This window comes from Sus scrofa, chromosome 6 (genome assembly GCF_000003025.6).
Source record: "Sus scrofa isolate TJ Tabasco breed Duroc chromosome 6, Sscrofa11.1, whole genome shotgun sequence".
Lineage (NCBI taxonomy): Eukaryota > Metazoa > Chordata > Mammalia > Artiodactyla > Suidae > Sus > Sus scrofa.
Window position 1 is genome coordinate 59789428 of NC_010448.4, and position 13895 is coordinate 59803322.

Below are 13895 nucleotides of genomic sequence, written 5' to 3' on the forward strand. Positions count from 1 at the left end.
TGTAACCCCCACCCTTCCATTTCTCGGGGTTCCTTTGGCCTAGGCTGAGGCGTCGGTCCCGGAGGCCCGGCAGTCCTCAGCGTCACCCCGGCCACGACGCCCCGGCGCCCTTGGCACGCTGCAGGTGGCACACCCCGCCTGCGTGGCCTGCTGGTCCAGGAGGACGGTGTAGGGCGTGGCCCTGGAGAGGAGGGTGCCGAGCCCGCCTGAGGTGGCGGGTGGCGGCGGCGGGAGCCGTCTGGGCTCGTGGGCCCGGAGCTCAGGTCGCCCCGAGGGTCCGGCACTGGCGTGCGGGGGCGGTCTGGGGACAGCGCGGCTTCCCGGTTCGGTCGAGCGCGCCCGGCGGCCCCGCGCTGCGCCCCGCCCCTTTCTGTGCGTTCCCGGGGTCTGGAGGCTGCGGCGGCAACCGGGCGAGTGGCGCCTGACGACGAGGTCAGCGCGCCGGAAGTGACGCCGCGCGGCCAGGTGGGGGCTGGGGGCTGGAGTCTGCGCAGGCTTGCCGCCGCAGAGGGGCGACCGGGCGGGTCGAGCAGCCACTTCCGCTTCCGGTCCATCGCCTTCGGTTGCTTCCCGTCTGTTCGGTGGCTCCCCTCCCCCGCCCGGCTCTCCGCGCCCTTCCCGGGCGGCGGGGCGGCGGGGCCGTCGGTGTGCGGTCTTCCGTGTGTCCGCGCGTGCGTCCAAGCGCGGCTCCGCATCCACCGCCCGCGGCCCGGCGCGCGCCCAGCGACACCGAGGCCGAGCGGGGGCTGGCTGGGGGGCTGCCCGCCATGACCCCCCGGAGCGCGGCTTGAGGGGGCCCAGGTGAGTGCGGGCGGCGGGCGGCGGGCGGGCGCGCTCAGGCGTCTCCACGGTCTTTGTGTGTCTGCGCTGGGCCGGCCTTGGACCGCCCGCGGCTCCGACTCTCCCGCGTCTCTGTCCGCGCCTGGGCCTCCCGCGGGCCTCCGCCTGGGCCTCGCTGCCGCTCGGGTCCGTTTCGGTGCTTTTACACGGCGCTGTCCTTGCTTGTCCGTGTCGGGTCTGGTTCTGCGTTTCTGTCGCATTTCAGCGTGTGATGGGCAGGATTAGTGTCCGTGTCTAGGCTCCGCAGCTGTCTCCGCTCTGTCTCTGTGCATCTCCCCCGGCCCGCCGTCTTCCCCTATTACTTCTGTCCTGGTACTCTTGTCCTCCAACCCCGACTCCCTCTCCGGGGGGTCTGTCGCTTGGCCTAGGATAACCCCTTCCCCTGGGTTCTTGAGTTCCGAGTGATGAAGAACCCGGCTGTGGAATCAGAGGCCCATTTTTTGTAAGTCTGTAATGTTTGTCTGGTAATTCATCTCCAGGCCACAGTTTCCCAGTCTTTAAAGTTAGGGTATTCAGAGTTCCTACATAATAGGGCTGCTGTGATCATTCACCAAGGCAAAGTGCCCAGCCCTTGTGCATAGTAAGTGTGTGGTGAACTGCTGGGAGCTCTGGGTTCCGTTATTATTACTTACAGATTTTCTCTTGCATACACTTAACGTGGGTCATTGGAGCACCCCTTGGAGAATTTTGCGGTATCGCTTGTCTTGTATTTAGTTTAATAATTATTTTTGGGTCAGCTCATTTTGGAAAAACCTGTTTTCCTCCTACATAGTATCTGTGGAGTCTTAGGTTTGCCCTGTCAGTTGAATGTTGCTTCAGTACACTTGTATAAATACACGATGTTAAGATACCACATTTTTTGATGCCTCCCTTTTGGAAATACTGTTTTTTTTTTTTTTCCCCTATTAAAACAGCAGCCAACATTATTGAGCTCCTGTTATCTGTGGGGCGCAGTGCCAAGCACTTTATGTACCCATTGTATTTAATCAACAAGCCTGCCAGGTAGAAATCCTTTCCTTCATTTAAGAGTTGAGCAAACTGAATCTCCAGAGGGCCAGGATTTCATGTTCTTTCCTTTCGCTCCCATTTTCCTTGTCTCCTTTTTCGCAGTCCCAGCTTACTGCCTCTTTTATCTTCAGGGCCTCTGTCCTTGCTCTTTGCCTGCCTACCCCGCTGTCTCCCCATGTTCCTTTATCTGTTTTCCTGTGTCTTTTGTCTGCCCAGGCTTCTCCGTGCCTCTTTCTCCACCTTCATGCCCTGTCCTCTTGGTCTCCTGTTCTGTTGGTCACATCAGCTCTTGTTGCCAGTGTGTCCGGCTGGGCCTGTCTTAGCATCCAGGCTGTTGCTTTTCAGCTGTTCACATCTGTCTCCAAGTGCCTGGCTCTCCTGCGGTCAAGGCAGGGGCCAGCTGCCTCCCCTGGGACTCCGGTTGGGGGAGGTCTCCGTCTTGGGCTAGCATGTTGGGCGAGTCCGTGGATGGTGTGTGTGCCCAGAGCCTGCTGGGATCGAGGCCCGTGAAGCAGGGTGAGGGGCGGACCACCGTCTGCCTCGTTTCCTCCCCTGTGAGGTGTGGGGCGGAGTTACGTCTCCAGGTGTGAGGCACTGAGAGGCACACCTGGCGCAGGCAAAGGGCTGTGATGACCTCACTCGCCTGACCCCTCCTTTGCCTTCTGTTTGTTTCCCATCGCCTTCCTCTCAGCACAGGTTAACTTAGACGTGTGTTTGGGAGCCACGCCGGCCTGGAGTTGAGTGTGCACTGCCAGGCCTAGCGTGTGACCTTGGTTGGGTCATTTAACCTCCAGAGCCCCATCGCCTCCTCTGTTCGAACCCTACCCGCCTGCTGTGTTTAATGAGATAATGCACGTCTTGTGCTCTTGCTCCCTGACCGCCTGGCACCAAGAGGGCGCCCGGCCCGTGGGCTGTGCTGTCCTTATCTCTCCTGCCCTGAGCCTTCCCACCCGTGGGACCCCCCGTCCCTCTGGCATTCCCTCCCATCCGTCTCTGCTCCCCTTGTCGGCCTCCCCCCGCTCTGTGTGTCCTTGTTTCTACAGTGGGTTCTGCCCCCCAGGCCCTGCTCCAGAGGTCTTTCCTGTCCTGCCTCCTTCTCTTCCTTCCTGTGCTGTTTATTGAGTGGCTCTTCCGGGCCAGCTCCTCTAATGGGAAAAGCCGTGTCCACAGCCCCACAGGGGCTCTTGGCGCGGCTTCAGCCACACAATGAAACGGTAGGAAAATCATGAGGAAGGAGTTCCTGCTGTGGTGCAGTGGAGTAAGAACCTGACTGTAGCGGCTTGGGTTCCTGCGGAGGCGTGAGTTCCATCCCCCGCCCGGTTCAGTGGGTGAAAGGATGTGGTGTAGGTCTCAGCTGTGGCTTGGATTCAGTCCCTGGCAGGGAACTTCCACATGCAGAGGGTGTAGCCACTTAAAAAAAAGAAAAAGGGAAGGAAAAGCACAGGGCGACTGAATCTGCTGTCAGGGTGGCCCTGGGAACGACAGCTGCGGTGTTGGGGTGGGTCAGGCCTGGGAGGTTTCAGCGGAGTCCTGTGGGTGAGTGGGGGGGCGAGTCCCCCGTGAGAGGGGGAGGAAGAGCGTGGGGACTGCCTCCTGACAGCACCCCCCCCCCCCGCCACCCCTCGGATCGCCGGCTTTTCTTCAGTTCTCTGGTTACGGAACGCAGCCCCATTTCCCAGAGGAGAAAACCGAGGTGCAGGAGTTGCTGGGCTGGGAGGTGGCGAGCCCCCTTGGGCCTGCGGTCAGCCCCTGCGTACTCCGCCTGGCTCCGCGGGGCCTCAGGCCGGAAGGAGCCGGGCTCCTTCCAGGAGCTGAGGGATGCCTGGGGGCCTCGGGCGGAGGTCAGCAGGGCTGGAGACAGGACCTCGGCCTCCGCCCCGCACGCGCTGGGCTCCGGCCGGGTGGCCATGGGTCCTCTCCTCTCCACAGATGTGGTGACCTGCCGTCACTGTCGTGGCCTCCCCCCCCAGCTGCCCCGTCGCTGCTCGCCCGGGGGCCGCCCCCTTCCGCGCCGCCCGCCACCATGTCGACCTCGTCGCTGCGGCGCCAGATGAAAAACATCGTCCACAACTACTCGGAGGCTGAGATCAAGGTGCGCGAGGCCACGAGCAACGACCCCTGGGGCCCGTCCAGCTCCCTCATGTCCGAGATCGCCGACCTCACCTACAACGTGGTGGCCTTCTCGGAGATAATGAGCATGATCTGGAAGCGGCTCAACGACCACGGCAAGAACTGGCGGCACGTGTACAAGGTCAGTGCCTGGCCCGCCGCCGCCGCCGCCACTGCCGCAGACCCCTCCGGGTGGGCGCAGAACTGGGGGGCGCGGACCTCCCCCTTCCTGGTGGCTCAGAGGGGCTGGGGTTCTGCATCTTCGCGTAAAATCTCTGTCTTGTCCCGTGACGGTGACGGACGTAACGTTTTAGGGATTTTGAGCCTTGGGGTGTTCGGAGAAATGGCATGTTCACAGGATTGAGCCCTTAGAAGGCCCCACCCGTCTGGGTTTGGAGCTCAGTTCCTCCCCCAGGGGCAGCCCGTGTCCCCCGCTTCTGCCCTCTGCGGTGATGTGTGTGTGGCTCCGGGCAGATGGGCAGCGCCGGGACTCTTGGGGATCCGTGGGGTGGCTCTGTGTCTTCACTGCCTCAGTGGCTCTTCGGTCACGTGAGTTACCAGAGCTTAAGACCGTACATGAGAAAGAGTGTGTTTTACTCTGTGTAAGTTATGCTGCAGTTTTAAAAAAGGAAAAGCATTTTAGGGATCATTCTCTGTTAGGGCAACAAAAGTCTGTTCCTTTTTTTTTTTTCCAATTTCGTTCCTGTCCACCGTATGGACTGGTCGTGATTGATGTGACCAGCTGCCTTGTGATGGATTGTAAGTGGCTTGCAGTGTTTTGCTCTTACAAAGCAGACGGCCGCAAATACCTGTGTGTGTTTGCAGTTTTCCAGAGTGAGTGTGCGTGTGTCAGTGGGCGCTTCAGCCTGTTTACCAAAATGGCACAGTGGACAGGTGGACCGACAGGCCACAGGTTTTGGGTACAGGGAACTTGGTTGCAGGCGGCACTCAGTGGCTGAGTTTCCTGTCTGACTGCTGCCCTGGAGACCTGGGGCCTGGTGTCCCAAGGTTGAGTCAAGAAGGGGCCGAGGTCACGGGCTGAGGGCCAGGCCCCCCTCCCAGCAATGCGGCCTCAGGCCGGTCCAGGGTCTCTGTGTGTGCATCCAGCTCCTGGGGCCCAGGCTGGCGAGCGAGGCCCAGAAGTGTGGGTGAGTCCTTTTGTCACCTGCTCTGTGTGTGGCGGTGGACAAGACAGGTTAGGCTCCCGGTCTCAGGGACCAGACTGGTGCCTGTGCCGGACTCTCTGTCTCTCTAGGCGAGGAGGCTGAGGCCAAGGGCAGATGGCAGCTGCCTTTGGAGCTGGGGGTTGAGCCTCCTGGCCCTGGCTCCTCTCTAGGCCCTCCCTGCAAAGCGGGCTTGGGCGGGTGATTTGAGTCAGTTGTGAGGCAGTGGGCAGGGCAGCGGGGAAGCTGGGAAGCCTTGGTGTGGAGGGGCGCGGCGGGGAGGGGCCTGAGGGCTTGAAAGAGGGGGAGAAGCTTGGTGGGGTGGGGGGACTGGTGGGTGAGGGGAGGTGAGTCCTGAGGGCGCTGGTGGCTGGGGAAGCCTGCAGTGGGCAGAGCAGTGGGCAAAGCTCAGTGGAAGTACTTTTTCTGAGTGAGGAAACTGAGGCACAGAGACTGGGGGGCCTGGAGGGGAGCCCCTGAGCCCACCCGTTAACTCTGGGCTGTGTCACCTGACTTCTCTGGGGATGGCAGGGCCTCGGTCTTGGCAAAGTACGGCCCTCGGGCCCCCGCCTGGCTTTGTACATCAAGCTTTACCCGCACGCGGCCGTGGGGTGGGGTCGCGTTCGTGGGATGGAGACCGCAGGGCCCCAGAGCCGGGGCGTCTGTCACCTGGCCCCTTGCAGAGAAAGCGCGCCTGTCCCTGCTCACACTGCGGCCTACTCGATGCAGGTAGACGGTCCATCGAGGCGCGCGTTCTGAGTGTGCACAGCCCTGCAGCCCCTGCCGGGTGCAGGCAGGACGCTCGGCCCGAGGCGCTGCGCCGGCCGTCTGCCTGCCGAGCCTGTTCCGGCCATGTGGGCCCCGGGCCGGCCTCCCGTGTTCGCTGTTGCACCGGGGAGGTGGAGGCGTGCGTGTGGCGGTGGCTCGCTGTGTCCAGGGCCGTGTGCGGTGGTCCTTCCTACAACGGCTCTATGGCCCACAGGAGTTCTCTTCACCCTTGCTGGATACATGGTTCATGCCCACCTCCTTGGTCTCTTAAACTGCAATTGCACAGTCCTCAGAGCTCTGAAAACAAGTTCGCAAAATTTGTTGGGTGCCCAGGCCCTGTCTCCACTGGAGTGAGGACGTCTGTCTGGGATCTGTGGGTCCCACGCAGCATGACGGCTGTTAGGTGTGGTGTGTGTGCGTCTTTATGGTCTGACCTCCAAGGCGCAGGCTGGCCCAGGAGTCTGGAGACATTTTTGCTTTTTCCTTTTTTTCTCTAAGATGTAGACAGGTCTGGGTCAGTTAAAAACTGTTCTCCAGTTGCAGAGGTAAATGCTGTTAACTCCTTCAGGAGCCCTGCCAGATTCGGGCCTGGCTCCCTCCGAAGGCCGGCGAGATGTTACTGACCCGTAGCCGGCTCCCTGGCGCGTCCTTGGTGGCTCAGAGAGCTCACTGGCGGGCCTGGCCTCCCTCTGCTCTTTGCTCTGCTCCGGACTTGGGAGCCCTGGCTGGTGCTGGTGGCTCTGAGGTCTGGGGGGCACCCGGGAAGTCTGCGGTGTGCCCTTTTTCTGAGGACAGTGGCCACGGCCTCCCACCGGGACCCCTCGCCTCCCTCCCCAGCCCACTTGGAGCCTAGGTTCAGACCACAAAGGCCTGGCTTGGCGTGGGGGGTGGGGCTAGTTCCCATCTAATGGAAGATCATTGAAGAAGGACTTTCTTGCCTTTTCAAAAAATGTGGACGATGTGGGAGGGCGGCCTTTCTCTCTGTGGGCCATGCCTTCTCCCCAGAGCCCAGGCCTGGACAGGCCCTGTGGGCACCGTGCCTGCCTCCTGCCACCCTTGTCTTTAGATTGGCCTGGGTTACTGTGCAGTTTTATGCGCAAGAGGACACCCTTCAAACTTGGGGAAGGTACAGAAAGCAGGGGGCCCTGCCTGTGTCTTGGGTGCGTGTGAGTGTAACCTGACACGGGTGCCGTTCGGCCACACGCTTTCACATCCTTAACGGATTTCAACAGAATGGAACAGGGTCCCCGCCGCTCGGTTTCCCCTTCCCGGGGTCTGTGGAGATGCGCGTGGGTCACGGGCCACACTGCCGCCCTTCTAATGGCATCGAGAACACGTGGCGTCGTGCCACTGTCCCACTGCCTCGGTCCAGGAGATGGTCCCTCCAGACAGAAGCTCCGATCCCCCCGGGCGTCACCCCCCAGGCCCCGCGCCCCCCACGGCCGGCGCCCGGGCATGGCCTCACGTCCGCGGCGTGTTTCAGGCCATGACGCTGATGGAGTACCTCATCAAGACGGGCTCGGAGCGCGTGTCCCAGCAGTGCAAGGAGAACATGTACGCCGTGCAGACGCTCAAGGACTTTCAGTACGTGGACCGCGATGGCAAGGACCAGGGCGTGAATGTGCGGGAGAAGGCCAAGCAGCTGGTGGCCCTGCTGCGGGACGAGGACCGGCTGCGGGAGGAGCGTGCCCACGCGCTCAAGACCAAGGAGAAGCTGGCGCAAACCGCCACGGGTGAGCCCCTGGGGCGGAGCTGTGCCCTTCTGCTTGCCCCAAGCCTTCTGTGCCCTGTGCCGGGGTGTGGAGTTCAGGGAACAAGGAGGGGGCCGACTCCTGAGGGGCCTGGGGTCCAGGGGACCGTTGGCTGGAGGTGTCGTAAGTTGTTGGAGCTGCACTGGGTGGTGGGCGACCAGCGTTTAAGAGTTAAAGCAGAGGGGGTGGGGAATCCGTGTGTCCGTTGGGGGCAGGAAGGGGAGAGATTGGATCCGTGCCGTGAGAAGGGCCTGGCTGCTCACAGACGGGGCAGGGCCGTGGGGACGTGTAGGGGACCCGAGCAGTTTTCCAGGTGGTGATCAGGATGGGAGCCTGCGCTGAGGGGCCTGGGCCTGCAGCAGGGCACCCGCGTTCCTCAGGTCTCTGCATGCTTGTTTTCTCTGCCCCAGCCGTGCCCTGGGTGGGCAGGCATGCAAGTGCTGTTCCTGCCCAGAGCCCAGCTGCAGACCCCCGACCTGCGGCTGCTGGGAGCTCCCCCCCCACCCCGCGCCCCCCAGACCGAGACCGGAGAGCACCGCCCCAGGCAGGCAGGGAGTCCCTGGCCCCACCTCATGCCGCAGCACAAGCTCAGAGCTTCCCAGGGCCCTCCCCTTCTGTCAGCCGACTTTTGTTCCTGGGCTGCAGGGCTGGCCTTTGGCCAGGCAGGGATGTGTGCACACTGCACCCCGCCCTGCCCGGCTGTGGGGAGGACGCCAGGCCCCAGAGGTTCCCCCCATCCTCCCTGGGCCTCAGCCTTTGTGTCCCCTTTCCCCTCAGCCTCTTCCGCAGCCGTGGGCTCCGGGCCCCCACCCGAGGCAGAGCAGGCCTGGCCGCAGAGCAGCGGGGAGGAGGAGCTGCAGCTCCAGCTGGCCCTGGCCATGAGCAAGGAGGAGGCTGACCAGGTGGGGGCCGGGGGCCCGGGGCGAGGGGCTGCCATCGTTCTGCCATCCATCCCACCCTGCTCTCCGCGCCCGTGCTCATCTCCCTCCTGCCTCGTCTGCTCACCCTCCGACCCTGTCTCTTCCTCTGTCCTCACCGTCCAGTCCCCTCCCTCCCCTCCTGGCTGTGTGGCCTGCCCTGCCCTGCGCGCTCCCGCCCCACACCGCAGGCCTGTCTCCGTGCTTCTCCCCCTGTTCTTCACCAGTTTGGGGGCCCTGCCTCTGGGGCTCAGGCTCTCTGACCCTCGCTTTCTGTGTCCATCTGTGTTTGTGGGTGTCCATGTGTCCGTGTCCCTCTCTTGGTCTCTTTTTCTCGCTCCCCACTCCCAGCCTGCCTCTCTCGCCCCCACCCGGCCCCTCACACTCTCTCTCTCCCAGCCCCCGTCCTGCGGCCCCGAGGATGACGTCCAGCTCCAGCTGGCCCTTAGTTTGAGCCGTGAGGAGCACGATAAGGTCAGAGCAGCCTCCCCGCCCCCCAGCCTCCCCCAGACCCTCCCTGGGTCCCCCCATTTGCTCACTTTTCTCAAGGGCCCCCACTCACCCACAGTCACACCGCAGCATTTTTGGCATTTTTAGTGGGACCTTGTGTCAAACATCCCCAGACAGGATCAGTCTGGATGCTGGGTACGTGAAACAGATGCCCTGTCGCTCCTCCTGGTGGTGAAGTCCCCTCTCATCGCAGCCCAGGGATTCGCCAGCTCTGCCCCGGGCAGAAGACCCTGGGGTCAGGCCCAAGCTGCCCCAGCCTCCCCGTCCTGCACGGCCCCCTCCCGTCACCCCCGACCCCGTGTCTGCCCACCCCACACATTGTCCGCGTCCCATTTTAATTTTCCGTCGCCTTGTCTGGGTGGGCGAGGGTCTTGGGGGGGCGGGGCCTGCCGTGTCAGCCCGGCTCTCAGACTCTGCCCCCTCCCCTGCCTGCCACCTCCGGCCGAACAGGAGGAGCGGATCCGCCGCGGGGATGACCTGAGGCTGCAGATGGCCATCGAGGAGAGCAGGAGGGAGACGGCGGGCCAGGAGGAGGTGAGCGGGGCCCTGGGCCCAGGCGGCTGCGGTCCCTCCCATGGCTGCTCCCCCTGCCCCTTCCTCCCGCTCCCCCCAGGATGCGCAGGGAGCGTGTTGACGGTGCCCTGGGGTGGACGCAGGGTGGGCTTCTGGGGGCCTGGGCGCTGCAGGTGCAGGGTCTGGGGGCGGCCGTGGTCCTCATTCCTTCAGGGGCTGGTGAGCTTGCCTGGGGCGGGGTGGACTTGGGAGCGAGGGTTGAAGGGCCAGGCGCCTGCCGTGTGGAGCGTGGGGCTGGCTGATGGGGCACTGCCGAGAGCGAGAGCGGGGTGTGCTCCTCTCCCACCCGCTTTCTGGAGGCTCCGTCCTCCGGCTGCAGGTCCGCCTCTCGGTGTCCCACTTGCCCTCCGGTGCCGTGGCCCCTCACCCCGCCCCCGGGGCTGGGGTCTTTCCCCTTCACCCTTGCGCTTTCTCTTCTCCCTGTAGTCATCCCTCATGGATCTTGCTGACGTCTTCACGGCCCCAGCTCCTCCTCCGGCCACAGACCCCTGGGGGGGGCCAGTGCCCACGGCCACAGCCATCCCCACAGCTGCCCCTGTCTCGGACCCTTGGGGGGGACCCCCTGTCCCTCCGGCTGCTGATCCCTGGGGTGGCCCGGCCACTACACCAGCCTCTGGGGACCCCTGGAGGCCTGCTGCCCCTGCGGGGCCCCCGGTGGATCCTTGGGGTGGGACCCAGGCCCCTGCGGCTGGAGAGGGGCCCACCCCTGACCCGTGGGGGAGCTCAGAGGGTGAGTACACACTGGCTGCCAGAGCCTGCATGTGCTCTGTGACCCTGGGGTGGGCGACGGGCAGCTGCCGGGGCCGCAGTCAGGCCTCACACTCGCGGCCCCTCACCTGGCTGGGGGCCTTTGCTGTGGCTTCCTGGTGGCCTCAGGGCCAAGGCTTTGCCCAAAAAGCGGGCATGTGTGCAAAGGCTTGGCAGTGCGAGCGCCCCTGGCTGGAGGGTGGGGACAAGGTGGGAGAGGCCAGCTGGGCCTGGGCTGAAACTCCCGGCTGCCTGACCTTTGGGGCCTGGGTAGGCTTCTGAGGGAGCAGCTAGACTCAGTGGAGACAAACCCTCAGGCACAGGGCAGGGGGTGCTGCCTGCTGCTCAGTGTCTCCTTCCTCATCCAGGTGGGGCTCCGGTCGGCGGACCCCCGGCCTCCGATCCCTGGGCCCCGGCCCCGGCCTTCTCAGACCCCTGGGGGGGGTCACCTGCCAAGCCCAGCACCAATGGCACCACAGGTACTGGGCGGGCCCTGGGGTGGGGGCCCGGGGTGGGGGTCCAGGCACGAGGCCGTGGAGCGTCTCGTCCCCTGGGTCCCTGGGGAAGCTGAGCCACCCTGCCCCCTGCAGTGGTCGGGGGCTTTGACGCAGAGCCGGACGAGTTCTCCGACTTCGACCGACTGCGCACGGCCCTGCCGACCTCTGGGAGCAGCACGGGTGAGCTGCCCCCCACCAGCGCCCTGGCCGTTTTAACGGCATTCGTCAGGAGCAGCTCTCATGCGCCCACCTTTAGAAAGGGACCTTTAACTTTGTTTCGAGATAATTTCAGATGTGGAGAAGAGTTTTGAAACGTGCCAAGAATTCCCTTTTTCCAGCTTCCCCAAACGCTGCCCTCTCCGTCACCCGGGCACGTCGGAGTGCAGCAGGGCCTCCCGGCGGCCTCCGTGCCCTGGGCTCCCCGGAGTGGGGTGCCTGGAGGAGCCGCCCCTCAAAGACCCCCTCACTTTCCGCACCTGCCCCCCAGCGCGGGGGGCCCAGGGCAGAGAGGCTGCGTCCAGGTTCCCTCTTGCTGCAGCCTTGGGCACCTCTCTCCTGGCTGCAGAATGTACCTGGGTTTGGGGTTGTGCTCGAGAAAAGACTCTGGGTCTGTGTGGTGGGGGCGCTCTTGCTGGAACACGGTTTCCCACCACAGTGATGTTCCCTTTGGTGCCTTGGGTTTGCCGCATCCCTGGGTGAAGCCGACTTTACGGGGGGAGCAGGCCGGGCCCCAGCGACGCCGCCCGCCCCCCCCAGCTGAAGGAGCAGCTTAGGTTACTGTGCAGTCTGCGGCAGTCGTTCTTCCAGGCCCTTCTCCGTCAGATTTGTGCATTTTCCCAACGTCAGATGGGGCTCTTAAATCTGTTAAAAAAACCCAGTCAGTCCTCACACCCCAGGGAGTCTCTTCTGCTGGGTGTGCCTGGTGGCTGGTTCTGCCCTCGAGGCCCTCAGATGGCGTCCCTCCCTCCTCACCTCTTGGCCTGGCGTTCCTTCTTGGTCCCCCCTCTCCCCGCGCTGCCCGCCGTCTTGGTCCCCACCAGCAGACCCCCTGAGCGCCCTCTGGCTCCTTCCAGGGGAGCTGGAGATGCTTGCTGGAGAGGTACCTGCTCGCAGTCCTGGCGCCTTCGACATGAGCGGGGTTGGGGGCTCTCTGGCGGAGGCCGTGGGGAGCCCGCCGCCCACAGCCACCCCAACCCCCACGCCGCCCACACGGAAGACACCAGAGTCATTTCTGGGGCCCAATGCAGCCCTGGTCGACCTGGACTCGCTGGTCAGCCGGCCGGGCCCTACACCGCCGGGCGCCAAGGCCTCCAACCCCTTCCTGCCGAGCGGTGAGTGTGGCCTGGGATGTGAGGGGTGCTGCCCCGCCCAGGCAGATGCCTGACTGCGCCCTGTCCTCTCCCTGCAGGAGCCCCAGCCACCGGCCCCTCCATCACCAACCCCTTCCAGCCCGCGCCCCCCGCCACGCTCACCCTGAACCAGCTCCGGCTCAGCCCGGTTCCCCCGGTCCCTGGAGCACCGCCAACGTACATCTCTCCCCTCGGCGGGGGCCCTGGCCTGCCACCCATGATGCCCCCGGGCCCCCCGGCCCCCAACACTAACCCCTTCCTCCTATAATCCAGGAGGGAGACCAGTGTTGTGAGTGCATGTGAAGGGGGACCCCTGCCCCCACCCTAGCACCCCTCCCCCCGGGGCCCGCTCACACTACACCCTCTTCCCGCGTCCCCCGCCCCCCATCCCTGGAGAGAAACTGGACGTGGGGGATGGGGAGGGTGCTGGCCGGAGGAGGACCCTTCGCATGGCATTAGAAGGGAGAGGGACAGCTGGGGGTCCCCCCACCCACGCCCCTCCCTCCACCTCCTGGCTGGCCCCTCAATCAGTGTTTGAGCCTCCTTGTCCCCTTACGCACCCCTTGGTGAATCCTTGGTGATGATTTTGGCAACTTCGGGAATAAATGGCAATTGTCATGGGCATGGAGCCCCCACGTTCCCATTCATGGTGCCTGTGACCCTTCACCTCAGGAACCCCGGATGCCGGCGTCTCTGCTTCCGGGGGCAGCTGGGAGCCAGCACCTCTTAAAAGCCTTGATGTCCCTGAGCTTGGGGTTCGGTGGGGGCTGTTGGGGGAGGTGGCCCATGGGAGTCCTGGCGGAGTTGCAGCCTCCTCGACCGGAGGCTCTGCCTTGAAGGGTCAGGAGTCCCTCTGGACACTTTGCGGTCTAGGGTTTGGTGAGGTGGCGATGAGGAGGAGGAGCGTTCCTGCCAAGAGGTGGCATCACTGCCATTGCCTGTGCCACCCGTGCCTGTGTCAGCCTCTGCTGGGGGAGCAGAGGGCCTGCCTGGCGAATCCCGCCCGGCGTCTGTGTCTCTGCTCTGGCCTGGGGTGTCTGCACACCACTCAGCGAAGTCCTCGGGAAGGGCCCTTTTCCACCTGTTCCAGGCCTTAGCGTCGTTGCCTGGTGATGGGGTCCCGTGGGGTCTGGTCCTGGACCACAGCATGTCCCCTCAGCCCTTGCTCTTACCACACACTCCAGGGCCGGGGGTAGGCTGTGCCCACTGAACACCTGGAGCTCGGCTTGTTCTTTAAGGCCCAGGGGAGGCCCTGGGCATGGGGCGAGGGGCCAGGCAGGTGCAGACCACCGAGTCCCAGGGGCCGCGGGGGTGGGGTCCCAGAGCAAGAGCAGCAGTGAGCCAACAGGGTGGAGGTGGGGGCTAGAATCACTGCCCTGCCTGCAGAGGGTGGTGGGAGCACGTGGGGGTGGATGGACTGTTGAAGGGGCGGACACCCCGTCCCAAGGAGGAGGGGGCCCACGGACTGTGGTCCGGTCCGTTGGTTCAGGGCTCGAGGTGCTCCGGGAGGGCCTCTTGGGTTTCTGGGAGAAGCGGAGTGGGGAGGTGGCGGGGGAGGGGGCCGTCCTGACCACTGCTCCAGCTGCGGGGGCTCCCGATCCCTGCTGCTCCATTCCCGGGATCTTGTGAGTGCGGGGGAGGGTCGTGTGTGGGAGCCTCTGTG

General features: G+C 64.3%; 1 protein-coding gene across 3 annotated transcripts; it reads left to right on the plus strand.

Moving 5' to 3' along the window:
• On the plus strand, positions 525–12875 carry EPN1 (epsin 1). Of its 3 annotated transcripts, XM_021095051.1 has the most exons (12): positions 696–801; positions 3778–4099; positions 7372–7621; positions 8417–8541; positions 8956–9030; positions 9154–9201; positions 9517–9600; positions 10066–10369; positions 10755–10865; positions 10977–11063; positions 11957–12214; positions 12292–12875. In XM_021095051.1, the coding sequence occupies exons 2-12, from the start codon at positions 3872–3874 to the stop codon at positions 12498–12500; spliced, it is 1779 nt and encodes a 592-aa protein (XP_020950710.1). In that variant the 5' UTR covers positions 696–801; positions 3778–3871; the 3' UTR covers positions 12501–12875. The 3 variants fall into 3 exon arrangements, with proteins under 3 accessions (XP_020950711.1, XP_020950712.1, XP_020950710.1); XM_021095052.1 differs by lacking the exon at positions 9154–9201 and having other exon boundaries at positions 525–801; positions 12292–12860; XM_021095053.1 differs by lacking the exons at positions 8956–9030; positions 9154–9201 and having other exon boundaries at positions 568–801; positions 12292–12860.

What these genes read in the sequence shown, in the direction of transcription:
- EPN1 (XM_021095051.1), top strand. Translation starts at nt 3,872, where the DNA reads ATGTCGACCTCGTCGCTGCGGCGCCAGATGAAAAACATCGTCCACAAC. An exon ending in GCCGTGAGGAGCACGATAAG is followed by an intron (nt 9,031 to 9,153) that starts GTCAGAGCAGCC and finishes TGGCATTTTTAG; the next exon opens with TGGGACCTTGTGTCAAACAT. An exon ending in AGACGGCGGGCCAGGAGGAG is followed by an intron (nt 9,601 to 10,065) that starts GTGAGCGGGGCC and finishes TTCTCCCTGTAG; the next exon opens with TCATCCCTCATGGATCTTGC.